Source organism: Penicillium roqueforti (genome assembly GCF_015533775.1).
Source record: "Penicillium roqueforti strain LCP96 04111 chromosome Unknown scaffold_34, whole genome shotgun sequence".
Lineage (NCBI taxonomy): Eukaryota > Fungi > Ascomycota > Eurotiomycetes > Eurotiales > Aspergillaceae > Penicillium > Penicillium roqueforti.
Window position 1 is genome coordinate 135,632 of NW_024067598.1, and position 22,952 is coordinate 158,583.

General features: G+C 49.6%; 8 protein-coding genes across 8 annotated transcripts; 3 read left to right on the plus strand and 5 right to left on the minus strand.

The window, feature by feature from the left end:
• Positions 1 to 782: 782 nt before the first annotated feature.
• Positions 783 to 2,375, minus strand: LCP9604111_8553 (uncharacterized protein; the record flags this gene model as incomplete). Its single annotated transcript, XM_039076709.1, has 1 exon — positions 783 to 2,375. One exon carries the CDS (start codon positions 2,373 to 2,375, stop codon positions 783 to 785), a length of 1,593 nt encoding a protein of 530 aa, XP_038925465.1.
• Positions 2,376 to 3,338: 963 nt separating this feature from the next.
• LCP9604111_8554 (uncharacterized protein) lies at positions 3,339 to 4,318 on the plus strand (the record flags this gene model as incomplete). The annotated part of the gene is made up of 3 exons (XM_039076710.1): positions 3,339 to 3,534; positions 3,590 to 3,663; positions 3,734 to 4,318. The coding sequence occupies 3 exons, from the start codon at positions 3,339 to 3,341 to the stop codon at positions 4,316 to 4,318; spliced, it is 855 nt and encodes a 284-aa protein (XP_038925466.1).
• A 342-nt stretch (positions 4,319 to 4,660) lies between these two features.
• Positions 4,661 to 5,590, plus strand: vip1 (putative actin cytoskeleton protein (VIP1); the record flags this gene model as incomplete). The annotated part of the gene is made up of 3 exons (XM_039076711.1): positions 4,661 to 4,740; positions 4,793 to 4,879; positions 4,954 to 5,590. 3 exons carry the CDS (start codon positions 4,661 to 4,663, stop codon positions 5,588 to 5,590), a joined length of 804 nt encoding a protein of 267 aa, XP_038925467.1.
• A 363-nt stretch (positions 5,591 to 5,953) lies between these two features.
• On the minus strand, positions 5,954 to 6,172 carry LCP9604111_8556 (uncharacterized protein; the record flags this gene model as incomplete). Its single annotated transcript, XM_039076712.1, has 1 exon — positions 5,954 to 6,172. One exon carries the CDS (start codon positions 6,170 to 6,172, stop codon positions 5,954 to 5,956), a length of 219 nt encoding a protein of 72 aa, XP_038925468.1.
• A 1,109-nt stretch (positions 6,173 to 7,281) lies between these two features.
• Positions 7,282 to 10,843, minus strand: LCP9604111_8557 (putative nonsense-mediated mRNA decay protein (Nmd5); the record flags this gene model as incomplete). Its single annotated transcript, XM_039076713.1, has 8 exons — positions 7,282 to 7,451; positions 7,502 to 7,798; positions 7,853 to 8,398; positions 8,456 to 8,587; positions 8,640 to 10,017; positions 10,083 to 10,543; positions 10,612 to 10,690; positions 10,754 to 10,843. The coding sequence occupies 8 exons, from the start codon at positions 10,841 to 10,843 to the stop codon at positions 7,282 to 7,284; spliced, it is 3,153 nt and encodes a 1,050-aa protein (XP_038925469.1).
• A 512-nt stretch (positions 10,844 to 11,355) lies between these two features.
• LCP9604111_8558 (SKI complex RNA helicase subunit SKI2) lies at positions 11,356 to 15,477 on the minus strand (the record flags this gene model as incomplete). Its single annotated transcript, XM_039076714.1, has 5 exons — positions 11,356 to 12,036; positions 12,086 to 12,273; positions 12,331 to 12,619; positions 12,683 to 15,194; positions 15,248 to 15,477. 5 exons carry the CDS (start codon positions 15,475 to 15,477, stop codon positions 11,356 to 11,358), a joined length of 3,900 nt encoding a protein of 1,299 aa, XP_038925470.1.
• A 1,193-nt stretch (positions 15,478 to 16,670) lies between these two features.
• Positions 16,671 to 19,146, minus strand: LCP9604111_8559 (uncharacterized protein; the record flags this gene model as incomplete). Its single annotated transcript, XM_039076715.1, has 5 exons — positions 16,671 to 16,755; positions 16,808 to 18,409; positions 18,471 to 18,941; positions 19,003 to 19,071; positions 19,124 to 19,146. The coding sequence occupies 5 exons, from the start codon at positions 19,144 to 19,146 to the stop codon at positions 16,671 to 16,673; spliced, it is 2,250 nt and encodes a 749-aa protein (XP_038925471.1).
• Positions 19,147 to 20,326: 1,180 nt separating this feature from the next.
• LCP9604111_8560 (Hsp70 family protein) lies at positions 20,327 to 22,640 on the plus strand (the record flags this gene model as incomplete). The annotated part of the gene is made up of 5 exons (XM_039076717.1): positions 20,327 to 20,353; positions 20,418 to 20,538; positions 20,609 to 20,674; positions 20,790 to 21,525; positions 21,590 to 22,640. The coding sequence occupies 5 exons, from the start codon at positions 20,327 to 20,329 to the stop codon at positions 22,638 to 22,640; spliced, it is 2,001 nt and encodes a 666-aa protein (XP_038925472.1).
• Positions 22,641 to 22,952: the final 312 nt, after the last annotated feature.

The window sequence follows — 22,952 nt, forward strand, 5'->3', positions numbered from 1 at the left end:
GGATAAGCATACCGAAGTTGATAGCGGTGGATCCTAAAGATTCACTGGAAAATGCATAGCAAATATAGGAAGGAAGCTGTCATTTACTGGTATACCATTGTTCAGACTAGTGGATATGGCGAGAAGTACGAGCCTATCGATGGTTGCTAGAGAATGGGAGTATATATTGACAATACTTGGGTGCCAAAGATAGGCTTTGTACATATACAGCTCTAACTAATAACCGAGCATCATGGATAAAGACGCGAGAGACATGAATGCTATGAGAGATCTATAGATGTTGTTATACTCATCTTTCTGGGTAAACCCCCAACCTTGGCGACTGCTTAGCCAATTTACCTCGGATATTACTCGATAGCTTTGCTGCAATTGGTATACTAGGCTGTATGTGCATTTCTAGCAGAGATATTGTAGTGATATGTCCTACTCGTGGAGAATAGAAAGAATATACAAATGAGATACTCTATATATATTCAGCTCTTACTCCCTCATATACCATCCAATCGTGATACTAAAAACAACCCACAGAATTCACAGGCGAACAGAACAAGCTCTATAATAGCAACTACTACCAAGTAAACTATCGCGCTAGAATGGAATTGAGTATGTATGTATGAGTTCGATTCCATGATCCTCTTACTCCGTCGGACAAACCCCAACAACCTCGAGAGCTACACCAAAAGACCAACGCACATAGCTGGATTACGCTGTAATGAGCCGATAGAGTATATGGTATATTGTACATTTAAAAAAGCTATTATACTACATACATCACTGTACAATTATTCCGCAACCCCTACTCTCCCATTCAGACGTGACCAAGGACCACTCGGTTGTTTCTCAATCCGAGACCCACCACCCCTCGACATCCCCTTTGGAGAGCGAGTTTCGGAGGCCCAGAAATCCGACCCATCTCGGTTCTGCCGACCCTCCAGCATGACCTCATCGAGGTCCTGATTGAGCGTTTTACATACTTCAGCCAAGGTTTGTCGGGCGTCCTGCGCAACCTCATTACCTAATGCGATCTTTTGCTGAACAAACTCCTTTCCGTTGGCAGCTGCAGCATTAGAGGCAAATGCCCATGCCTCAGCAAGACCAACGACCTCATCCGGGGTCTGCTCGGAGGTCTGTGTCTGGATTCGCGAGCCAAGAGTAGGAGTATGCTTAAAGCGCGGCTGGCGGGCGAGAATGGGGTATTCGGGGAGTAGGTGGGATTCATCGCTCAGACGATTGAGGGCGCGAAGGGTCGTGGATTTTTCCTTTGACAGTAACCCGGATAGATAGGATCTCTGGAGAGCCAGCGACTTCTGACTCTTATATAGCGGGACCAGGGTTTCGTTTGTGTATAACAGAACGTCGATTGGGTTAGGAGGTGGCATTTCTGCTGTGGAAAGTTCGATTTTGTTGGTTGTTCGTGACGGAGGCTTCTGGGTCAAATTGACTGGCTGACAAGCTCTGGACGCGGCGTCGAGGAGATCTCGCCGGGCTTGTAGATATGCGGCATATTGCTCTGCAATCTGTATCTTGCGATTCTCTAGCCCTCGCTGGGCCTCCTCGATGTCCTCCGGAGGAAGCTCTTGGAGCAGACTCTCATCTGGATCCCCTTGACCAACCAGCCGTTCCTCCACCCATTGTACTAGCTCATCCCGGGTCCTTTGTAATGCCTGTGCTTTGGTATCTGCAGTCTCGGCTTGGGGATCATGCTGTGCCTTGGCTTTCTCAAATAATTGCTTCTGGCGGTCCAATTGAGCCCTCGCGCAGACAACTGCTCTCTCGAGGCTATGCACTAGTTCATCCAAGCCCGTTTCAGTGTCATTGCGCCCGACCTCCGCATCTGCCTCCGGCAACAGAATTTGCTCGCTATTATTGCCAACGTCCTCCACGCTCCCCGAATCGCGGGTTCTAATCTCTTCAAGATAATTCTGAAACACCTGCAGCTTGGTATGGCGGCGTCGATCGCGTAGGAGAGCAAGGTATTCGCGAAGTTCGGTGCCGGGCTCTTGCATATCAGCATCGTCAGAAGGGGCTTTCGGGGCCGTCCGCTGGCGCCTTAAAGAGGCGACATCCTCAGACGCCAAGGCGAACTCTTTGCGGGCGGCAACATTGGCTGCCAATGCCTTGAGATAATCCTTTCTCAGCCCAGGAAGATCGGCAGGGATGCGTTTGACATTGGTAACGGCATCGGTCGACGCGCACAGGGAGAGGTGGGATTGAGCAAGATCGCTTGACTGATCGTTGAATTCGATAAATGAGCGAAGATAAGACGTCAGTGCCTGGCGGATATGAAGGGTTTCCTGGCGCGATCTGACGTAAGGAGCAAGTGGTTTCAGGATGTGTGGAATGTGGGTAGCGTCAGGAGCGTTGGATCGGGCCATGGTTTCATTAAGTGAGGGTTTGAAGCGACAAGCTTGGATATCTGGAGAGTCAACCTTAGAAGCCGAGACCCTGACAGGTCTTGGAAGACTTCACTGCCACAATACACAATGCACAATCCACAGCGATCTCGTGAGATCGAAGTTGTTTACCTCTTTCACGGCGGGCTGTTGGCAGGCTTATGTAACATGCAGATCGTCTCCCGGGCCAGTGCCGCAGTGGAGTTTATTGTTTTGCAAGTCCAGCATCTATAATATGATGGGTATGACGTTCAGGAACCGGCAGGAGCTTAAAGACGCCGATCAACAATGTATTGGCCCTTGGGTCGATTATTGCTCGATTTATTGGACAGCTCTAATTGAGACATCCAATATGCCGCAAAGTGGGCCTGAGCACCATGTCTGTTCTGTACAATCCCCGTTCATTTGGATGTTTGCCAGTAGATTAACATATATATTCATGGAATGTGCCATGAGACACCTATCCGACAGTCATTGTAGCGTATCGATCTTTTTCGCAAGACAAATAGTGTGAATGTTCATCCAATATGTCTGGAATGCCATGTTATCTAGAGCTACGGAGTACAACGTAGGTACATGTACATGTACGTACATACATCCAGTAGATGCAGATTACGGGCACGGCCCAATCAAAGCGACAAAGGATAAGACATCTCACGGCAAGAGAGAAGCCCAACTTTTCGGATTTCTCTCTTGCCTTTCTCGATTCCTTTCCCTGAAGGAGCAGGCCTTTGACCCCCTCCATAACTGGTATGTTTCAAGAATATCCCTGGAATTGCATCAAGGGGTGTTTTGATCTAATTCTGGACTAGGATCTGACTGTTCCTGATTATTGTCTCAAGGCTGAAACATTTATACTTCAGTCCTTGCGACTTACATGCTGACTGCGAGTGCGGGAAAGCAAACTTAACGTTTAGCAATATCATCAGAACATACCTGACAGCCATGGCTCCTGACTTGAGCGCTGCTTCCGACTCTACTATGGCACAACCTCCTGCAGCAACGACGGCACCCGCTATGGCATCGCAGGCTCCAACATCCCGACAACCAGTACACAGTTCCCATACTTCTGTAACACTTCCGCCCCCAGGAAGCCCACCGCTTGGAACGGGGGATTATGGCATCACAAGGACCGCTCAGGGTAAGTCGCCAGTGGCAGGCGTCACTTTGATGAGCTCCCCGACTAACAGAACAAGGGCCACTGCGTCATCCTCAGCCGCTGACGCCTTCGGATCTCCATCTAGTGCTTGAGAAAGAGCAAGAAGCGATTGTAAGTGGGATCCCAGAGCGCCAAAAGTATATCTACCCCTCAACTGCTGACGCGTCAAAACTCTCCGCAGGTGAATCGATTGACTCGAGAGCTATCTATTCTTCGCCAGCAGACAGCATCTGTTGCATCGACGACATCCTCCACGTCAACTTTTAACGAGGCAGATGGTGCGCGGGCATCACCCGCCCTCAGCAGTTCAACCCCATCTCACTCCGCGCGACGAAACCGATCCAATTCGAGTCTCAGTTCACATACTTCAGCAAGCCAGGGCCAGCAGTCTGCAAGTGTCACTGGAATTGCTCCCTCGCGGGATATTCAATATCGCCCGGACCATTCTCGAACGGTTCGCAGTCGCGAGCCATCCCTCACCTCTCGCCGACCCTCTATGGGGTCACTATCCTCATTCCCTCACAACAGCAACATATACCCACAACGGAGCTCGGTCTCACAGACCCAGCAAGGCCATTCACCCGGAAACTCCCTGTCGCGGTTTGAGGAGGCTGCACATCACAAGTTGGAAGTGGAATACATGAAGCGGGAGAATGAGCAGCTGAGGAGGCGGGTCCGAGATCTGGAGCAGACTTTGAAGAGGCAAAAGGAAGATTCGGCCAGTGAGGCTTCTGCCACACCATCTGAGAGAATCATTGAGGCCTGATTTTCAATTTCCACTCCAACCCATATCATTCTTTCGCATTGCGCAACATTTTTATCTTAGGTTTGCAGGCAAACACATTCATCGAAATTATAAAACTGACATGTGAAAAGCAATTTCAGGCAGCCCCATTGAAGACCATGTAGTCCAATGAAACAAACACTACGGAGTAGAAGAAACCAGAACGAAATTAACTACGTGAGGCGGTGCAACAGCCCCGCCATACGTCACCACGTCACCTTGTGGCGCAGTGGCCCCCTTAGATAAATAGTCGCATCCCACCAGGGAATGATGAGATGTTTAGATTCCTTCGCAAGATTCTTCCTTTATCCTCTACCTAACATCATGGCTAATTCCACTGTCCACGTTTCTGGCATCTCGTCAACAACCTCCGAGAAGGAGGTTCGCGACTTCTTCAGCTTCTGGTACATTATTACAATGATTTTTTTTATTTGACCAAGTGCTAACATAAAACAGCGGAAAGATTGTCACCCTCTCCATCACCCCAGTCTCTGGGGAGGCCGATGCTCCGAAGTCCGCCACTGTGACGTTCGAAAAGGAGGCGTAAGCTACCCCGCACCCAGTTTCAGCCCGCAATCAGCCCACATCAACACAAACTAACGCAATTTCTAAAACAGCGCAGCCAAGACTGCCCTCCTCCTAGACCAGACCCAACTGGGCACTTCTGCCGTTCACGTTGAAGCAACCCACAACATCGAAGAAATAGGCGGATCCCATGTCACCGACGCGGAGACCGAGGCCCGGGAAGAGGAGCACATCGCGCAAGAAGACAAGCCCCGATCGCGCATCGTCGCAGAGTACCTGGCGCACGGGTACGTAGTGAGCGACAATGCCATCATGAAGGCGATCGCGCTGGACAAGAAGCACGGTGTCTCGCACCGCTTCACGACCGCGCTCACCAACTTCGATAAGAAGTACAATGCCACCGAGCGCGCCAAGGGCATCGATAACGACTATCAGATCTCCACTAAGGCAGCCAATGGCTGGCGCGGCCTGAGCTCGTACTTCGAGAAGGCCCTGGAGTCCCCCTCTGGCCAGAAGCTGCGCGACTTTTATGTTCAGACCGATAAGCAGGTGCGCGATATCCACGCCGAGGCCCGTCGTCTGGCGGATTTGAAGCAGGGTAAGACTGAGGCTGCTGCCGCTGCCCCTGGCCCTGCTGCTGTTGCTGAGCCTGCTACTGAGCCCGCTGCTCAGCCCGCTGCTGTTCCTTCTCAGCCCGAGGCTGCTGCTGCGCCTGTTGAGAAGTCCTAAGGGATTATTGGAATGAGATCTTAAATTAATGTGGAGATGAAGATTTGCGCTGGGCGTGTTTCCTTTGTGTCTATTACTTTATCCTTTCCATTATTACGATGTCATGTCATGCCGTGTCAATAGTTTATTTTTCTTTCTGATAACCGATTTTAGGGCTCTTTCTATACACGTGAGCCTTTGATAACTATGGTCTCCAATAAGCAAAGCAAATTAACATGAAGATTGATTTCAAGTCAGAGGTTTAATGTATTGTTTTACTAAGTACATTACTCAAATGAAGAGATTATTTGAGCTTATTCTTCATGATGTCATTATCCGAAATTCAAAAACAGGACCTTCCAAATCCACAAGAGATACCCCATCTCAATGGTGTTTATCGTTGGCATATTTCGCCGCCTCGATCTTCTCTAGCCGGGGTTCGGGGTTGCTCGTCATCACAGTGTCCCTATATTCCTCCGACGATAACACGGGTTCTGGTTGCTTGCCGACATTGGTCTTGCCGGAGCCGGGGATATCCTGCTGCTGGGCGCCGGATTGGCGCTCCGGAGAAGGGGATTGACGGCCGGGTAAGGGAGCAGACATTATTGTGGATATTGTAGAAGTTTTTTAATGTGCTGAAGAGAGGGATAAGTGTGAGTTTCTTAACTGAAGAAGGGAAATGGAACTCATGAGATATGGCGATCTTGACAGTACTGACCTTCAAGTGATGTAGGCTTGTAATGGATGAAGATGTTGAGTATGTGTGTTTGAACAGTAGAGTCTAAGGAATAGTGCTTCTTTTATTTTATCCTGGAAACCAACTGACGTTACCAACTAAACCGGTCATTGATTGGGGGTCATCATGATGACGTTGAGTAGCACTTGGAACAAGGCCTACAACATACAACTACCACAAGACGATCCTACAACTTACTAACGGTATATACTTAAGTATCCTTATTGTAGTTATAGTACGGAGTAGTCTGTGCCGCCATAGATCCTTACTATGGGCTACTTCTGACTTCTTTGCTCTAGAACCAAAACCATCACTTCTTTAAGCGTTGTTTCATCTCAGTAAAACTTGTTTGTGCCATGAATATATTCACGTTGACTTCAAGAGCAAGCCGTGCGCGACGACGTCGGAATCCGACAATGCCTCGAGGATACAGGTCCCACCGACAATATGGATAATGCTCCTGAGCCATGACGTCACTTGTCACGATCTTTGTTTTGACCTCACCTTTTTCCTTCCATACTCCTACACGAGTAATCTTAGAATATTCTTATAACAATCTGGATTCAGTTCCGAGTCCACTAGGTGGCTGGTTTCGACGGCACTACAGGTTCCAGAGCTGGAATCCATCATTCGTAGCATGGCTGATGTACTATATCATGAGGAAACAAGGGTGTCTTCAGGGGAATCTGTGCATCGAAGAGGATTAGAAAGGGGAAGAGGGGGAATACCCTCGAGCAGAATGTCCACAGGTAGGACTTTTAAGAGTACATCAGCGAGAGCATCACATGAAAAAGACGTGAGGAAAGAAAACACGGAGATACAGAGCAGACGGGACATGATCTAAAGAAGCGGGAAAGACATGAAATGGGCATATGGTCTCGTGAGGAAAATGTGGAAGGAGGAAAGAAAAATCGTCCGAGGCATTGGAAATTCGAATCCTTTTTTGTTTTTCTCAATCCATCTCGGTTATAGTCTCTTAGTTGCCGTTGGCCTGCATGCCCGCTGCGGCAGCGGCTTCTGCGTTGGCGGCGGCGACCATGGCCTTGGCATCGGCTTCGTGGAAGACGCCTTGTATGACCTGCTGCTCTTCGTGACCAAGAACCTTGGTCAGACTCTCGTAGAGCTGGGGCTGTTCTTGTTGGAGGCCTGAAATCGAGGTTAGCTGGTGATAGGATACTCTCTTATATGTCACTTACTCAACAGGACATGCTTGAACATGCCATATGGCTCCAATTTGTCCAGAGGGGTCTCTAGAAGGCTTTCCTCGTCCATGTCATCATCGTCATCATCGGTGTAGGAGCCGAATTTTTGAGCTTCCTGGTTGAGGAAGTCGAGATAAGCAGCACTCTCGTCGTGAACATCACCCTCTTCAAGAGCTGCTTCAACCTCGTTTTCGTCCCACTCAACATCTCCATCCCAGTCATTGTCTTCGTCGTCTTCATCATCCTCGTCATCGAGGGTGAAGTCGGACTCCTTGGTAGCATCCTCGCGTTCTGGATAAATTCTTAGCCTTGGGGAAACACGACGGGATACTTGGAGAAACATACGCTTGAGAGCAGCAGGCAGGGTCTGGAAGAGTCTTGTCACACCCTGCAACAGTCTTGGCCATCCCTGCTGGACACTGACCGGAACATCGGCAGCCTTCAAAGTAAGCAGTGAGCTGATTGCGGCAATTGACAGCTTTTTGTCGTGTACACGTCTGAAGTTGTCAATGTTAGCGAACCAAGTGCTGAAGAATTTGTTTGTCCAGCCCTTAGCCTCCATAACCTGCAGACTAAGAGCTGGGTTGTAGTAAATGGCGTTAATGACCATCTCCATCAAGTGGATGCGGTACGACTTGGTGCTTGCCTCGCCAGCATCGATAACCCGCATAGCCATCTCAATGAACATGGGGATGTACTGGTCAATGTGACCCCGAAGGTTGAGCATCAGGGTCTCAGCAAGCTTGCATCCGCAGATGCGGTCAACGCCACCAACCTGTTCGTCAGAAAAGATGTCCTGCACCATACCAACCATAGCGTCCAAGTAAGCTGGGTTCTGAACTAGCATATCGGAGCCATAAGCGACATAGTTGTCAAGGGCGGGAAGCATGTCTGTACGCAGAAAAGTTAATAAAACATCAAAACCGCGTGAATTTATGTGAACTTCACCTTCGAGATACAGCTCAGCACCAGCCTTGAAGGTCTTGTGGATCAGCTCGAAAGCTTGCCACATAGATGGGGAAATGGTCTTGGATGCGAATGTGCAGCTGTCAATGATCTCGAAAATTTCGTTATAGAGATCTAAAATAGCCAGTTAGAGCCGCGCATACGCTTGATATATTGACAAACTTACCATAAAGCTTGTTCTCTAGGGTGATGCTGATGACGGGCATCAAGATAGTCTCGAGGTGCAAAAGCACGTCAGGGGTGCTCTCGAGTGTGAGAATGAGGGTGCCGATGGTCTGTAACACACCCAGAGCGGTTATGCTCTTGTCATCCAAGAAATCGCCGTAGCCATCTTCGTCACCACCCTTGGAGGCATTGCGTTCCAAGAGCTCACCAACAATACGCATGTATGTATCGCGGAGCTGCTCGCTCAACGCTACAGCGAAGGGAGTAAGCTCGGCAGAGAATACCTCAACAAAGTCCTCCATGACGTTGGCTAGAGCATCCACGTCGACCTCATTGGCCAACTTGAGAAGCTGCTGCATAATCTGGGGAATGTTCTGCTGCATCGAGGTACGGATGACATCGTGACGGATAAGGGGCTGCAGAGCAAGGGCAGCCTCAACTCGCACGGGAAGTTCGGAATCGGTCATGGACTCCAGGATGTTTCGATAGATAACCATGAGGTTGTTAGGGTCCTTGAAGTCGAGCTGCTCGAACTTCTCCAGGGTGTCGCAAGCACGAGCACGGAGGAAGCCATGGGGACTGCGGAATTCGGGGAAAACATGACGGACGAAGAAGTATTCGACCTGGTCAGCAATCGGGCTCTTCTTGCCCAGGATAACGGAAGCAAGCGAGCCAATCATTCTCAAAGCGCCCTCCTTCTCCCTGGGCTGCTTCTGATCATCCGGCGCAGACTCATATTTGCTAACAACACTGTTTACGAATGTAAGAATTGAGAAGGTCTGCTTCTTGCGGTTCTTGGTAAGGGAAACCAAGAAGTTTGTGGCGGCAACATCAGGAGCGGAAACCTCCTCATAGAAGTTCAACTTGCGGTGGAGATACTCAGATGGGTCATCTTCGAAAAGCTCAATATCCTCGTCGGATTGGCACAAGATAGGGAAAACGAAGTGGGCAATCAGGTTATCCATGTGCGGCTTCAAGTGGTCCCACATGGCCTTTGGCTTGACACACTCCTCCATAAAGACCAAAGTATACGAAAGTGCGGAGTTGCTGAGCCATTGTGTCTTGGACACCCACTTGTCAATCTCCGTCAGGTATCCCTTGAGAATTTCGGGGGCGAAAGTGCTGATAAAGGTCTTGGCATACGGTGTGTAGTCGGGGGTAGAGGATTTCGTGATCGTGGTAGGGTTGCCATATCTGATGAATAGGCGGTTCAAGTTGGCATATGACCACTTCTTGCACTTCCACCAGTGGTTCATCTCCCTCTCCTCCTTCGAGTCTGCCATTGAGCTGGCAGGGGGTGTCTTCGAGACAATGCGCAAGAATAGTGTACACCAGTCCACAGTCGCTTGGTGGGTCTGTAGGCATGGAGAAAGCTCGAACTAAAATCGCAATCAGTCAGTATAAATAACCTAGCCCCGCGCAGACTAGAATCAGGGTAACTGACATAAATTGCGTGCTTGAAAGCCTTCACTACAATACGAAGCATCTCCGCAGCCTCCAGACTTTCCTCATCAACAAGCTTCGATCCGATGCTGAGGAGCTGTGGGAATGACAGCTCCACGATCTTATCAAACTCCTCTCTCTTCTCGCCAGCCTTAAACCTGTAAACCCGGCAGACTGCCAAAAGACACTGCAGACCCGCATAGACCGTACTCGCATCATTGGTGCTGAGAAGCTGCAGAGTAAGATCCAAAAAACCCGGCCACTGCTCGGGGAAGTCGTTTTGGAGAATCTTCTGCAGGAGGGGAACCAGTTGATTGCGGACGTTGGGAGGAGTCGAAGCCAGAGCAGGGATAAGTCTCTCCCTGAAACTAGGCTTCTCGATTTCGGGAATCGGCGTACGCTGCGGGCTATCTTCGACGGGGGCCCACCCACGGGTAATACGGTTCTTCAGGTAAACACCAGCTATAAGAGTGAGCGGGTCAGCAAGGGACAGCATTTCCTTTGCCAACTAATATAGACACCAAACTTACCAGAGAGCTGGACTGCATTGTTCTGCTCGCCCTGCAAGATATCCAAGAGTCCATTGATAAATCCGGGTTGTGTCTCGGCCTAGATATATCAACCACGTGTGAGTCTGACGTCCGGTGCCCCGCCAGTCGATCCAGCACGTACATATTTCAAATCAAGCTCCGCTTGCCGGCGTATATCCGCATTCGCGTCTAGAGTAGACTGAACACGATCTCGGAGGGCTGTGACATCCATCGCGCAACAATCCCCCAACACCAGAAAGTCAAAAAATCTCCAAATACACTGAGAACCCCGGGGGGAGACGCGGACCGGCGCTAATGGAAGACGGGCGAGGAAAAAAAGTCAAGAATTGTAAGGACGTGAGTGTCCTTGAAGAGATCGGTCTGGATCTTGAAGACAAGGTGAGAGAAGATGTTGTTCTTCAAGAGGAGGGGGATTTTTTTTCGATTTTCCCGACTCTCGGGAGGCGGTCGCCCCGCAGCTAATCAGAGGCCGCACACACGGATTTTGTAAGAACTATGAACTACCTAGATGTGGGCTATTGTGAGCTTGGATAAACACTGAGGGTTGATTTATTGCTCTCTCTAAAACATTACAGGGGTTTATTATTGATTTATATAGAGTTTGATGGTTTCGTATTCATTCCTTCATCTTGATTACATACATTGCGGAATCCATCAGTGGAGGAGAGGTTCATGACTACCCAATAGGGCCGCAGGCATATACCCCCTAAGGATTGGGTATCTTCACATGTAAAGAGAGGCCGCGAAGATGACATCGCGCTTGATCAACTCCTGAGCTTGCTGCATCTTAGTGTAAAGTGTCGGGTCTCCGACCAGTTTGGCCGCATTCTTCACTTCGCGACAAGTCTCGTCCAGTCGGGTGATCACCCGAACAATAGTACCCTCCATTACGTCCGTGAGGTCAGTGATGCGATTGAAAGACATTCCCTTGGCCCACTCATAAACAACTTCAGCGAGACCGAAGCGTGGCTTACTAGCGAAGTCGTTGGAATCTTCACTAGATTGAATGACCTGGTGCAGAATCTGGAAATCATTCACTTTCTCGGCGATACGAATGATCTCCTTCTGGCCCTTCTCCAGACGTGGAGTGAGGGTGGGAGTGCTGTCTGTCTTTTCCTGGAACACAAATGCAGAGAGGAGTGCAACAATCTCCTCCGGCTCGTATTCAGCAAGAACGTTCTCGAGAACCAATTCGGTTAAGACCAACTCGTCGGCGGAGTGAATTTCGCATGCCACCTTGCCCTTCAGTTGTACACGAGATTGTTCGTCAACAAAGCCGAGCTCCCTCAGTACGTGAATGCGCTGCTCATAATCCGGAAGTAGTTGGAGGTTTTGGTCGGACATCAGCTGCTTCAACTCCGAGATGTTTTCTTTAACTTGCCACTCGTCGTGTTGCATTTCGAACTATATGGCATTAGTATGGGGTTCAGATCAATAGGAATGAGATACTCACATGGTTTACGAAATCAGGACATTGTAGACAGTGGCATGACTGGGCAATCTCTGCCTGAACTTGTCGTTTGTCGAGGATATCGCGGATTTCCATTTCTTTGATACGTTGCCAGTCGATCTCGTCCCAGGCCGTATCGATCCAAGAGTTGGTGAACTGGCATAGTTCTGTTTCTGCCCACTTCATAGACTCTATTTCTGAATTAGTATTTTCGTAACCGTATGTTCAAGAAGACAGTATGAACTTACCCTTCTTAATATTCAGATACCACATTGGTTTTGTGATTTTAACCTGGGTGTTTGTCACGCACTCGAGATCGGATAACGGAATCTTGCACACTCGAAGGCTCATGTCATCTACACGATTGGGGAGTGGTTGGAAGTAGGGTCTGAATAAAGGTAAGAATGGAAGAATGTCAGTGGGGTGCCGCTTGCTACTCAAGGTTCCAATCTCAAGTACTTGAATACAGGGCACGGCCCCAATGACTCCGGGAGAAACTCCGTCGCGCGTAATAACACCAGCAGTACGGAGTCCATCCTGTGTTTCACGTTAGCTTTAAACCAAATATGTATTATATCGCAACAGAACACGAGCACTCACCTTGCGGTACACAACCAACCTCTTCATTGTGAAAAGACGTTTGCCGACAGGCGATGATAGCAGTTCGGTGTGGAACTCAGCTGTGAGCTTTCGATACTCCATGGCGGCGTTATGGCAGGTCAATAGATCCAAATCACAGATCTCACATGGTGCCCGTTTGATTTTCGCAAGACTGGCCTCAGATACCTGGACTTGCTTCTCGTGTTCTGGTAAGAGGGCTTGTGTTGCGTTTTCACTGAAACTCCGCTTGATCATTTCCTCGATCTTCAGGGCTTCCACACGCAACAGATTTAGTATCATGTTGTATGTGAGTCGGAATTGAGATCTGAGCTTTGTCGGATCTCCAAGAATCATCTGTTTCAACGAGGCAGCAGATGGGGCCTCGTCTTTTCCACTGTTTGTCACGATGACATATCCCACCGTGTCAAGACCTCTACGACCAGCACGTCCAGCCATTTGCGTATATTCGCCGGGCAGGAGATCACGGAAGCTTTTGCCGTCGTGCTTGCGGAACCCGGAGAATACCACAGTTCGGGTGGGAAGATTCAAGCCCATCGCGAAGGTCTCTGTGGCGAACAGAACCTTGACCAGAGACCTAGCGAAGAGAATCTCAACAACTTCCTTCATGATGGGCAGGAGACCACCATGGTGTACAGCAATGCCTCTGCTTAATAGCTCGCGCAGGCGAAGGATTTGCGGCAGCGTACGGTCCTCGGGCTTTAATCGAGTGAGTGACTTTTCAATGAACATGTGTGTCAAACTCTTCTCGTTGGCATTGCTGAAGTCTTGGTTTGAAAGTGAATCTGCGTTCTCCTCGCATCGTTTCTTAGAGAAAACGAAGACACATCCCGGCAGCAAGTCTTCTTTGCGAAGATGCGAAACAAGATGCACCCAAGTGTTTTTGTCCTGGGCCGCACTTGTACGACCACCACCACGGCCTGTACGAGCGATGTTACCCGTGCCTCGGTTGGAGTACTGTCCACCGCTCTGTCCTCGACCTCGTTGCGGGCCTCCACGCTGTGGGCCGCCGCGGCCGCCTCTGTTATTCGCTGGCTGACCGCGGCCTCGGCCCTGGGGAGCTGGTGCTCTAGCTTGCGCCGACTGCGCCTGAGCTTCAGCCTCCTTCTTAGCTTTGGCCTTATCTTTGCCGGACAGGATATCATCCGCTTCCTTCCAGCCACTCTCAAGGAATCTTTTGTTGGAGTCGACGATCTTGTGCTTGCTCTTCCCGGCCCAGAGATAGTGCTCCAGCGGGACAGGTCGCTTATGGGTTGAAATTACATAAATGTCCTTCTTCTTTGTACGGCCCACCCAGGATGCAAACTCCCGAGTATTGGGAACAGTGGCAGAGAGAAGAATCAACGTGACATGCTCGGGAAGCATAATGATGACTTCTTCCCATACCACTCCTCGTTCGAGGTCGTTCACATAATGCACCTCATCAAAAATGACGAATTCAACGTCCCGGATGAGATCAGCACCTCGGTACAGCATACTTCGCAAGATCTCAGTGGTCATAATGAGACAGCTCGCTTCCGGGTTGATTTGAACATCACCAGTCAGAATGCCGACATCGTCGAATTCGGTTCTGAAATCACGGTATTTCTGGTTGCTCAGCGCTTTGATGGGAGAAGTATAGATTGCTTTGGTCATATGCTTAGCAGCCAAGGCGATTGCATATTCAGCCACAACTGTCTTGCCTGCCGAGGTATGGGCTGCAACAAACACCGAATCGCCATTTTCGAGGTGGTAAACAGCCTCCTTTTGGAAAGTGTCGAGCTCGAATGGCCACTCTCTGGCCATATCTGGAACCAACTCATTGAAGTTGGGAATATCCTTGTTGACATCGACAACGTGGGCCCATTCTCTACCTTTTTGCTTGACACCTGCAAGCAACTGGCTACGCGGCTCCAACGCCGGGAACTCAACTGGTAGCAAAGCGTCAATATCTTCTTCTTCTTCATCGTCGCTGATATCATCAAGCTCGACCTCTGCTCCTAATTCGACATCCGCAGATTCCTCGGGTTGATCCACCTTCAGGTCACTTTCCTCTTGGAGAAGGGCGGTTTCGACTTCTTGGGCACCTTCGGTGGCGGCTTTAGATTTTGCTTCATCGAAATCGATACCGTTATCGAAGCCAGGGGGTGTTGTCAGAAGACCTCCCTCGGTGCCAAAGTTGATGATGCGATCGAGTCCAGATTGTTTCCCCTTGGTCGATTGTTCTGTGACCTGAGCATCGGCCTCCATTGCTGCCAAGGCCTCGATAGCGTCCAAGCCTCCGGGTGCGAACGGAAAGAAACCTGCGGCACCTCTGACAAAGTCGGCACGACCAGCAGGTCGGCGGAGAAGCGAGGTGGAATTCTTGGCCGTTGCGCTTGCAGCAGGAACCGTGACTTCTTGATATCCAGTGACGCGTCCTTCCAGTCCCTCTCGTGTAAATCGCGTTACTGTCCGTGTTTGTGTTGGCGCGAGTTCGAAAAGGTCTGCATAGTCTGTCGAAACGTCCCATCGTCTGCCAAAGCCGTTAAAAGCTGCCCCGCGAATGAAACCAAGATACTTACTTACTTTTGGAGAGAGTTCAACCATTTAGTGCTGAATTGGTCCGATGGGGTCAGAAACTCATTTTCGAGCTCTGTTAGCAACTCTTGCGCACTCTGAGGGGCCTGCTTCCGAGCTTGGAAGTTCTCGATCTTGCCATCCTCTTCGTCTGCGAGACGAGCATCGAAGGTCGCGGGGTCGAAGTGTCTGCCTTCTATGTCTAGCTCCTTCATTGTGGAATCGAGCGAGTCGGCCATGGTGTAGGCAATGTATCGGAGAGATAAGTAAAATTATGTCGATGTTTGACTCGGCAGTAGCCGAACCCCACACCGATATCTGTATGGATTTCAAGTTCTGGCGCAAACACGGGAGTAATTGTATTCCGACGTAAAAAGAACAAATTTAACGAATGAAATTGATTATGCGGGTGAGTGCGATAGAGTATTTCGAAGTGCTTTCAGGCAACATTATGTAGCAATAGGCTACTTGGGGTAAACCTCGCTGAGAGAAACTCAAGGCGGTGTAGTCCGGCAGTATCCATGACGTCGATGCCCAGGTGTGGGGTTATCGCATTTAGGGCTATGTGTACTAGTAATACTTGGCCGCCCATGCGGGCTCTGCCTTTAATAATCCGATCTATTTAGCCGAAGACGATATCAAGCGCGTTACATGTAAGATCATACGATGTAGCAATACCTATACTCGTGTCAGGTTTCGTTTTGGGCCGCAGGCCGCTGTAACTTCATTGATCAAGACAACCAGCAGCCTTCAGCCAGGCAAAGAAAAGACTGCAGGGTGAAGACAAAAAGAAATTTACTTATCATACTGATTCCATTGTTATAGCTAACTATTTAGTCCTAAATCCACCTCTCTTATTTTTCGACTCGTTCTGAGGAAGCACGATTTGGAAGAATTTCTTGACATTTTTAACAGCATACAGCTATATTTTCGAGAATGGCGATCAACAATCATTTTGATGAGCGAGTTCTGGGTTGGCATCCGGATATAGCCGGATAAAATGGCCTTTTCTTCAATTTGGACAAGATTGTATTGGCAGAAAATATCAATATATATTTAACTTTTTGTACTTCAATCAGTCATACGAAGAATTGTGAATGAAAGATGCAACAAATAAAAGGGATAGGGATGAAATGATGTACGCCCCTAAGCGCCAGAAGGGTATGTAGTGTGAGAACGATTCCATATGAGAAAAGGATTAGCACAACAAGAATGAGTCCTGACAAGGAATGGCAATGAATCCCCTTTTTAAAGTGAAGACTGTAGATCATCCTGGTTTAGCAGCAGGTCCGTCGTTCGAAGAGATTCCGGACCTTTGTGAAATCTGCATGATCATGATCAGAAGAAAAAAACAAGAAAGAAAATCACAGAAAAGTAAATGAGACTCGATGATGTTAGATAAATAATTCCCAGTAACGCCAGGCATGGAAATTTAACGGCAAGAGAATTTAGGAAATGTTTTCCGATCGTGAATGTTCAGTGAGAATTCGAAAATTCCCTCCAGTGTTGCGATGTACCTGAAAAAAAAAATTAGTTTAAGCCCGCAAGGTTGCTGCATTGCACACTCACAATGTGCGTCCATCAGCGCCCCAGCCAACTCCAGCAGTAGAATCTGGCTCCTCGGCGCCGCACCCATGCATTGAATTTCGATCAGGGAGGTCATTGATAATGTTTCTGATCCAGCGGGGAGAATGTGTCTGTTCAAATCCGAGAAGCTGTTGGCGATGCCGTTGTTCCCTCTCAAAGGAGCGGTTGTGTACCTCATTAGCAATCTGGCGCTGGCGCCGAAGTCGCTCAGCAGCGACATTGGCACGAATCTCATATGTGGTGAGACGTGGATTATCATATCTTCTTTCTGCTCCGGTTTGTGGTCGTTCGATGCGCCGGGGAATGGAGCTTGATCGCTGGGGTCGATGGTTCAAACCATTCGTATCTAGACTTGGATTAGAAGATCCAGTCGCTTCAGCTGGAATGCTAGTTTCGTTGTTGGTCGTTTCAGGATTGGCAGTACCCCGATAGATCATTTCTGATCTGAGGGGTGTAAGCTCTGAATGCGAGGTGGAATAACTCAGGGTGATGTCTGATTGGCGATCATGGTGAGAGGACGATGCTTCCGAAGGTCGACGACTTCCTTGAGATACCACCACCGAGCTCTGGCGTCTTGGATTGGATACAGTGCGGCCCAAATGGCTATCTCGGGAGACATCAGAAGAATCATAGCGATGCAAGGGCGAAGTAGGACGATGGGTGCGAGTGGCACCATCCGTGGAACCATGATTTTGCGGCCGAGCCACTAGTTGAGGTGGAAGGCCTGCCCTAGCCGGGCGCTCTAATCGTTCAGTAAGTCCTTCTTCCAGCCGTGATGTCCAGCGTGCCGTGTTCAAAAACTCCATAATCAGCCTTTCTCTCTCGCTAAGATCTTGAATCAAAGACTCCCGCAGAGACGAACGCTCCGTTTGCTCTCCATTCCGTTCAATCGAAAAATCTTCGTTTTCGAGTCTCACTCGTGGTGGAGTCTCCAGAATATCGTCTCCTAGCGGGTGTCGTTCGAGGTTCTCTGTTGAAAAGTCCGTGTACACTTCCTGCAATTGTGGATCATTAGAATCTAAATGGAGGATTTGTCTGCGCATAAAATGTTGGCGAACGTCGGCCACACCAGCTCTACCGTGACCCTCCAGCCATACAAGAAGGTCCCATGGTTCGGGCGAAAAGGCCATGCAACGAACGGCACCGCCCTCGGTGCATGATCTTGATGCCGGGAATTGACAAAGAATAGCAGAGTCGTCTTCAGAGTCGCCAAACTTGTATATGGACTCAACGTCGATAATAGTGATGATTCCAGATTGAGATCCGATGGCACACAAGCTGCTTGACGGGGAGAAAGCGACGGTGAAGCAGCACGCATCATCCGCCCGCAGGCCAATGTTCATCTCCAGGCGATTGATAAGTTCCCATTCCCACCCGGTGAGCTTCTTTCCAGATTCAGTTGTCCCAGAAGATTCCAAATCACGAGTGATTTCATAAAAGTAGGCGTGATTCTCATCCCCTACTGCCGTGAGCAGTTTAGAGTCCGGGGAGATTGTCGCATAGTTCATACAAGTCGGATGATGAAGGACCGTCAAGACTTTCGCGCGAGTCAACGAATACACCGTGACTGTTCGATCATTATTGCTATTCATCTGAGTCAGCATGATCAACGAAACCACAACCCAACTTTCCGACCAGCGCCCACCTCAGAACCACGATATCTTCATCCGCCAAGTCCTCGCTACCACCATAGAAACGATGGATGGTCACTGAATTGACAATGCTCCCACCGAACCCATGGAGCTCTACTTCGGGGGATAATCGGCTGCTTCGATAGCGGGTTGAAGCAGATTCGGCATTGAAATCACCCGGAGCTATGCTTGACGGTGGATCGAGATCGAGTGGGAGCGCACTATCTACATCGGCATGGAAGGGTGTATCTCCATGGACCTGCATTCCGCGATCACCGATGCGAATGAAAGCACATTCGCCATTTTCCGGGCCCCCCACTACTATCCAACCATACCCGGCAACCAGACAGCGCGGCTCAAATGGGAGTACCGCTACACTCTCGCGCTTTTGTGCCGATATGTGTATTGAATAGACGATTCTCTCGACGACGACATAAATGCGATCGGGATCAGCAGTACTAATGTAGTTGCGAAGCTGTGTGTGACTAAAACAGAGCTCTCTTGGGTTAGGCTGCGCACGGAAGATAAGCGGGTTGATCAACGAACAAGTTGGGGATCTTGAACGGGAAGAAGCGTCGCTTGGTCGGAAGGATGAGAGCCTCGGTTGGGCGATGTCTAAGACAGCCACGTTAGAATTATTCCGGTAGTGAGATGCACCAGGCCTTACAGCAGCGTAGAATCCGAGGTCATGGTGGATAGAGCTAAGCCAGAGATAACATTGTTTGAGCGGGGAAGTTAGGAAGACAAGAGAAACGGGGCCCCCGTTGGAGTATGTCAACTTGACAGTTATTTAGGCAGCGGACACCTTGTTTTGTTTCTTCTTAGATAAATTTCCTTTTGGATAGTCTGTGCTCTGCAGTGTTCAGTGTCAAACTGCCCGGTGCTTTCATTGGATGACGTAATACTTGGGACTGGGACAAAAAGCCGGGGAACCGCAAATTCCAACGAATGCGGTTTGATTGTCACCCCGAAACCGGCCTTGATCATTCATGATGATGCATTACACTGTTTATATCTTTTTGCTTACTTTAAAGATCCTATATACTCCATGGTGCATAGTGCATAACATATACGTGTTGCCCCCAGTCCCAACGATCTGGGCCAGGCATTGTTTCCCCCCAAAGTACGGAGTACATGAATTGTCATTGACCATCTAGATCTAGGCGGACTTTCAGCTCCATTTTCAATCTTGTCTCAGGTTCAGCCGAATCAACGAAGCGGAGTTTGCCGACTAGGTCACACGACACCTTGAGAGTATGACTGGTTCAGCTACTGGAGATACACGATTTTCGCAAGTGTTATGAGGAAGAAATGCTTATTGCGACCATTCTGTATGGTATTTGCACCAGGCCGTATACAATATGGACCTCGGGAGTTCCTCGGAGCTCTTCAATATTTGCCACACGGCGGAATGATGCCATTGAACTGCCACTCCTCCGTACTACTACTTGAGATATCAGGCAGAGTATGCCGCATACATGATTACTATGTGCTCCGTAGGCTCTACTCGCAATACATCCCTATATCCCTACCCTAATATCCCTACATCCTATGGCAATAGCCCTATATCCCTATCCTAATCCAATACACCTATGTCATTGTATACCCGCATATACGGCACCAGGCGGTGAGCTCGGTTACCTAGGAGGCCATCGACAACAAGGCCATCTCTGATTGGTCCGATCCCGTGATTCTACCAAGTTCGACGGGCCGAAGCTCTCCGTGCAATTTCTATTTCCTTCTTCCTTTCTCTTCGATTCCATCTCTCTATCTTCATCTCTTCAATCGCATCTTCTGTCCTTTTAATACTTCACGATTGAATCGCTGGAGTTTCTCTTTTTCTCTTTTTATTAATTAATTTATCATCACAATGCTTCCTCGCACAATTACTCGCGCAGTAAGCTTGCCCTTCTTCCCGAACAATCAGCGCGTCACAGGTTACTGACTCAACTCTCTCTCAGCTCCCGCGCGCTGCTTTCGCTCGCACTCCTGCCTCCAGACTCCCAGCCTCATTCCGGAGATGGAACTCCACAGAGGGTGGTGAGGAGAAGGTAAAGGGCCAGGTCATTGGTATTGATCTTGGTAAGTACTGGCGCGAGATGAAAATCATCAATGACGACAGTATTTTAACTTTTTATTTTCTTAATTATAGGTACCACCAACTCTGCCGTGGCTGTTATGGAGGGCAAGTCCCCTAAGATCATCGAGAACGCTGAAGGTATGTGAGAAGAAATTTCAACTCCGGACAAGTGGTCAGAGCTTCGGAACTCAGACTTGCATCCACCGTATGATGGGCTTAAATGGAATTAGCAACTAACTCAACTCTTCAACAGGTGCTCGCACTACTCCTTCCGTTGTTGGTTTTGCACAGGATGGTGAGCGCTTGGTCGGTATTGCCGCCAAACGTCAGGCCGTTGTCAACCCCGAGAACACTCTGTTCGCTACCAAGCGTCTGATTGGTCGCAAGTACACCGATGTCGAGGTTCAGCGTGACATTAAGGAGGTTCCCTACAAGATCGTCCAGCACAGCAACGGTGACGCCTGGGTTGAGGCCCGTGGCCAGAAGTACTCTCCTTCCCAGGTTGGTGGCTTCGTCCTTAACAAGATGAAGGAGACCGCCGAGGCCTACCTCGGCAAGCCCGTTAAGAACGCCGTTGTTACTGTTCCCGCATACTTCAACGACTCTCAGCGTCAGGCTACCAAGGATGCTGGTCAGATTGCCGGCCTGAACGTTCTCCGTGTCGTGAACGAGCCTACCGCTGCTGCCCTTGCCTACGGTATGGAGAAGGAGGCTGACCGTGTTGTCGCTGTCTACGATCTTGGTGGTGGTACCTTCGATATCTCCGTCCTCGAGATCCAGAAGGGTGTCTTCGAGGTCAAGTCTACCAACGGTGACACTCACCTTGGTGGTGAGGATTTCGATATCCACCTCGTCCGCAACATCGTTGCCGAGTTCAAGAAGGAGACCGGTGTCGACCTTACCGGCGACCGTATGGCCATCCAGCGTATCCGTGAGGCCGCCGAGAAGGCCAAGATCGAGCTGTCCTCTTCCCTCCAGACTGAGATCAGGTAAGCATTTCCAATTTTGGAACATCTTAGTAGGCCAGTAACTAATTAGTAATTTTTCGCACAGTCTTCCTTTCATCACTGCCGGCGCCAGCGGTGCTTTGCACATTACCCAGAAGCTGACCCGTTCTCAGCTCGAGGCTCTGGTCGAGCCCCTTATCAGCCGTACTACTGAGCCCGTCCGCAAGGCCCTGAAGGATGCCAACCTCCAGTCTGGTGACATTCAGGATATCATCCTGGTCGGTGGTATGACCCGTATGCCCAAGGTCACTGAGTCCGTCAAGGCCCTATTCGGCCGTGAGCCCTCCAAGTCCGTCAACCCTGATGAGGCTGTTGCCATCGGTGCCGCTATCCAGGGTGCCGTCCTGGCTGGTGAGGTCACTGACGTCCTCCTGCTCGATGTCACTCCTCTTTCCCTCGGTATCGAGACCCTCGGCGGTGTCTTCACCCGTCTGATCAACCGCAACACTACCATCCCCACCAAGAAGTCTCAGACCTTCTCCACCGCTGCTGACATGCAGACCGCTGTCGAGATCAAGGTCTACCAGGGTGAGCGTGAGCTCGTCCGTGACAACAAGATGCTGGGCAACTTCCAGCTTGTTGGCATTCCTCCCGCTCACCGCGGTGTCCCCCAGATCGAGGTCACCTTCGACATTGACGCTGACTCCATTGTCCACGTCAACGCCAAGGATAAGTCTACCAACAAGGACCAGTCTATCACCATTGCCTCCGGCTCCGGTCTTTCTGACGCCGAGATTCAGTCCATGGTTGAGGAGTCCGAGAAGTACGCCGAGACTGATAAGGAGCGCAAGGCCGCCATTGAGGCCGCCAACCGCGCCGACAGCGTCCTGAACGATACCGAGAAGGCCCTCAAGGACTTCGAGGACCGTCTTGACAAGGCTGAGGCCGAGACCATCAAGGAGAAGATCGCCACTCTCCGTGAGTTCGTTGTCAAGAGCCAGTCTGGCGAGAGCACCACCACTGCTGAGGAGCTCAAGGAGAAGGTCGACGACCTCCAGACTGCCAGCTTGACCCTGTTCGACAAGATGCACAAGGCCAACAACGAGCAGCAGCAGCAGCAGCAGGGTGGTGAGCAGCAGGGTGAGACCAAGCAGTAAATGCTTTTCTTTCTATGACTGCCACACCTGAACCGCACATGGTTACTGTATTTTTCTATCTTCCCTTATGTTTTTCCTTTTTTTCAGAGACTCCCTGATTTTTGCATCTCCTTCCTCGCATCTACCTGTACACATACTTTCAAGGCCCTTTTTACCCCTTTGCGTTTTCTGGTGTATCGGTGTTCAATCTACCACACCCATGTATGATCCTATATTCTTTTCTCTTCTGCCCTTGTGTCACTGTTCAGGTTATCGCCTGGAGGTGGTCATCTCGGGGTTGTCTACAATTGTATCTAATGACATTACGGCAGT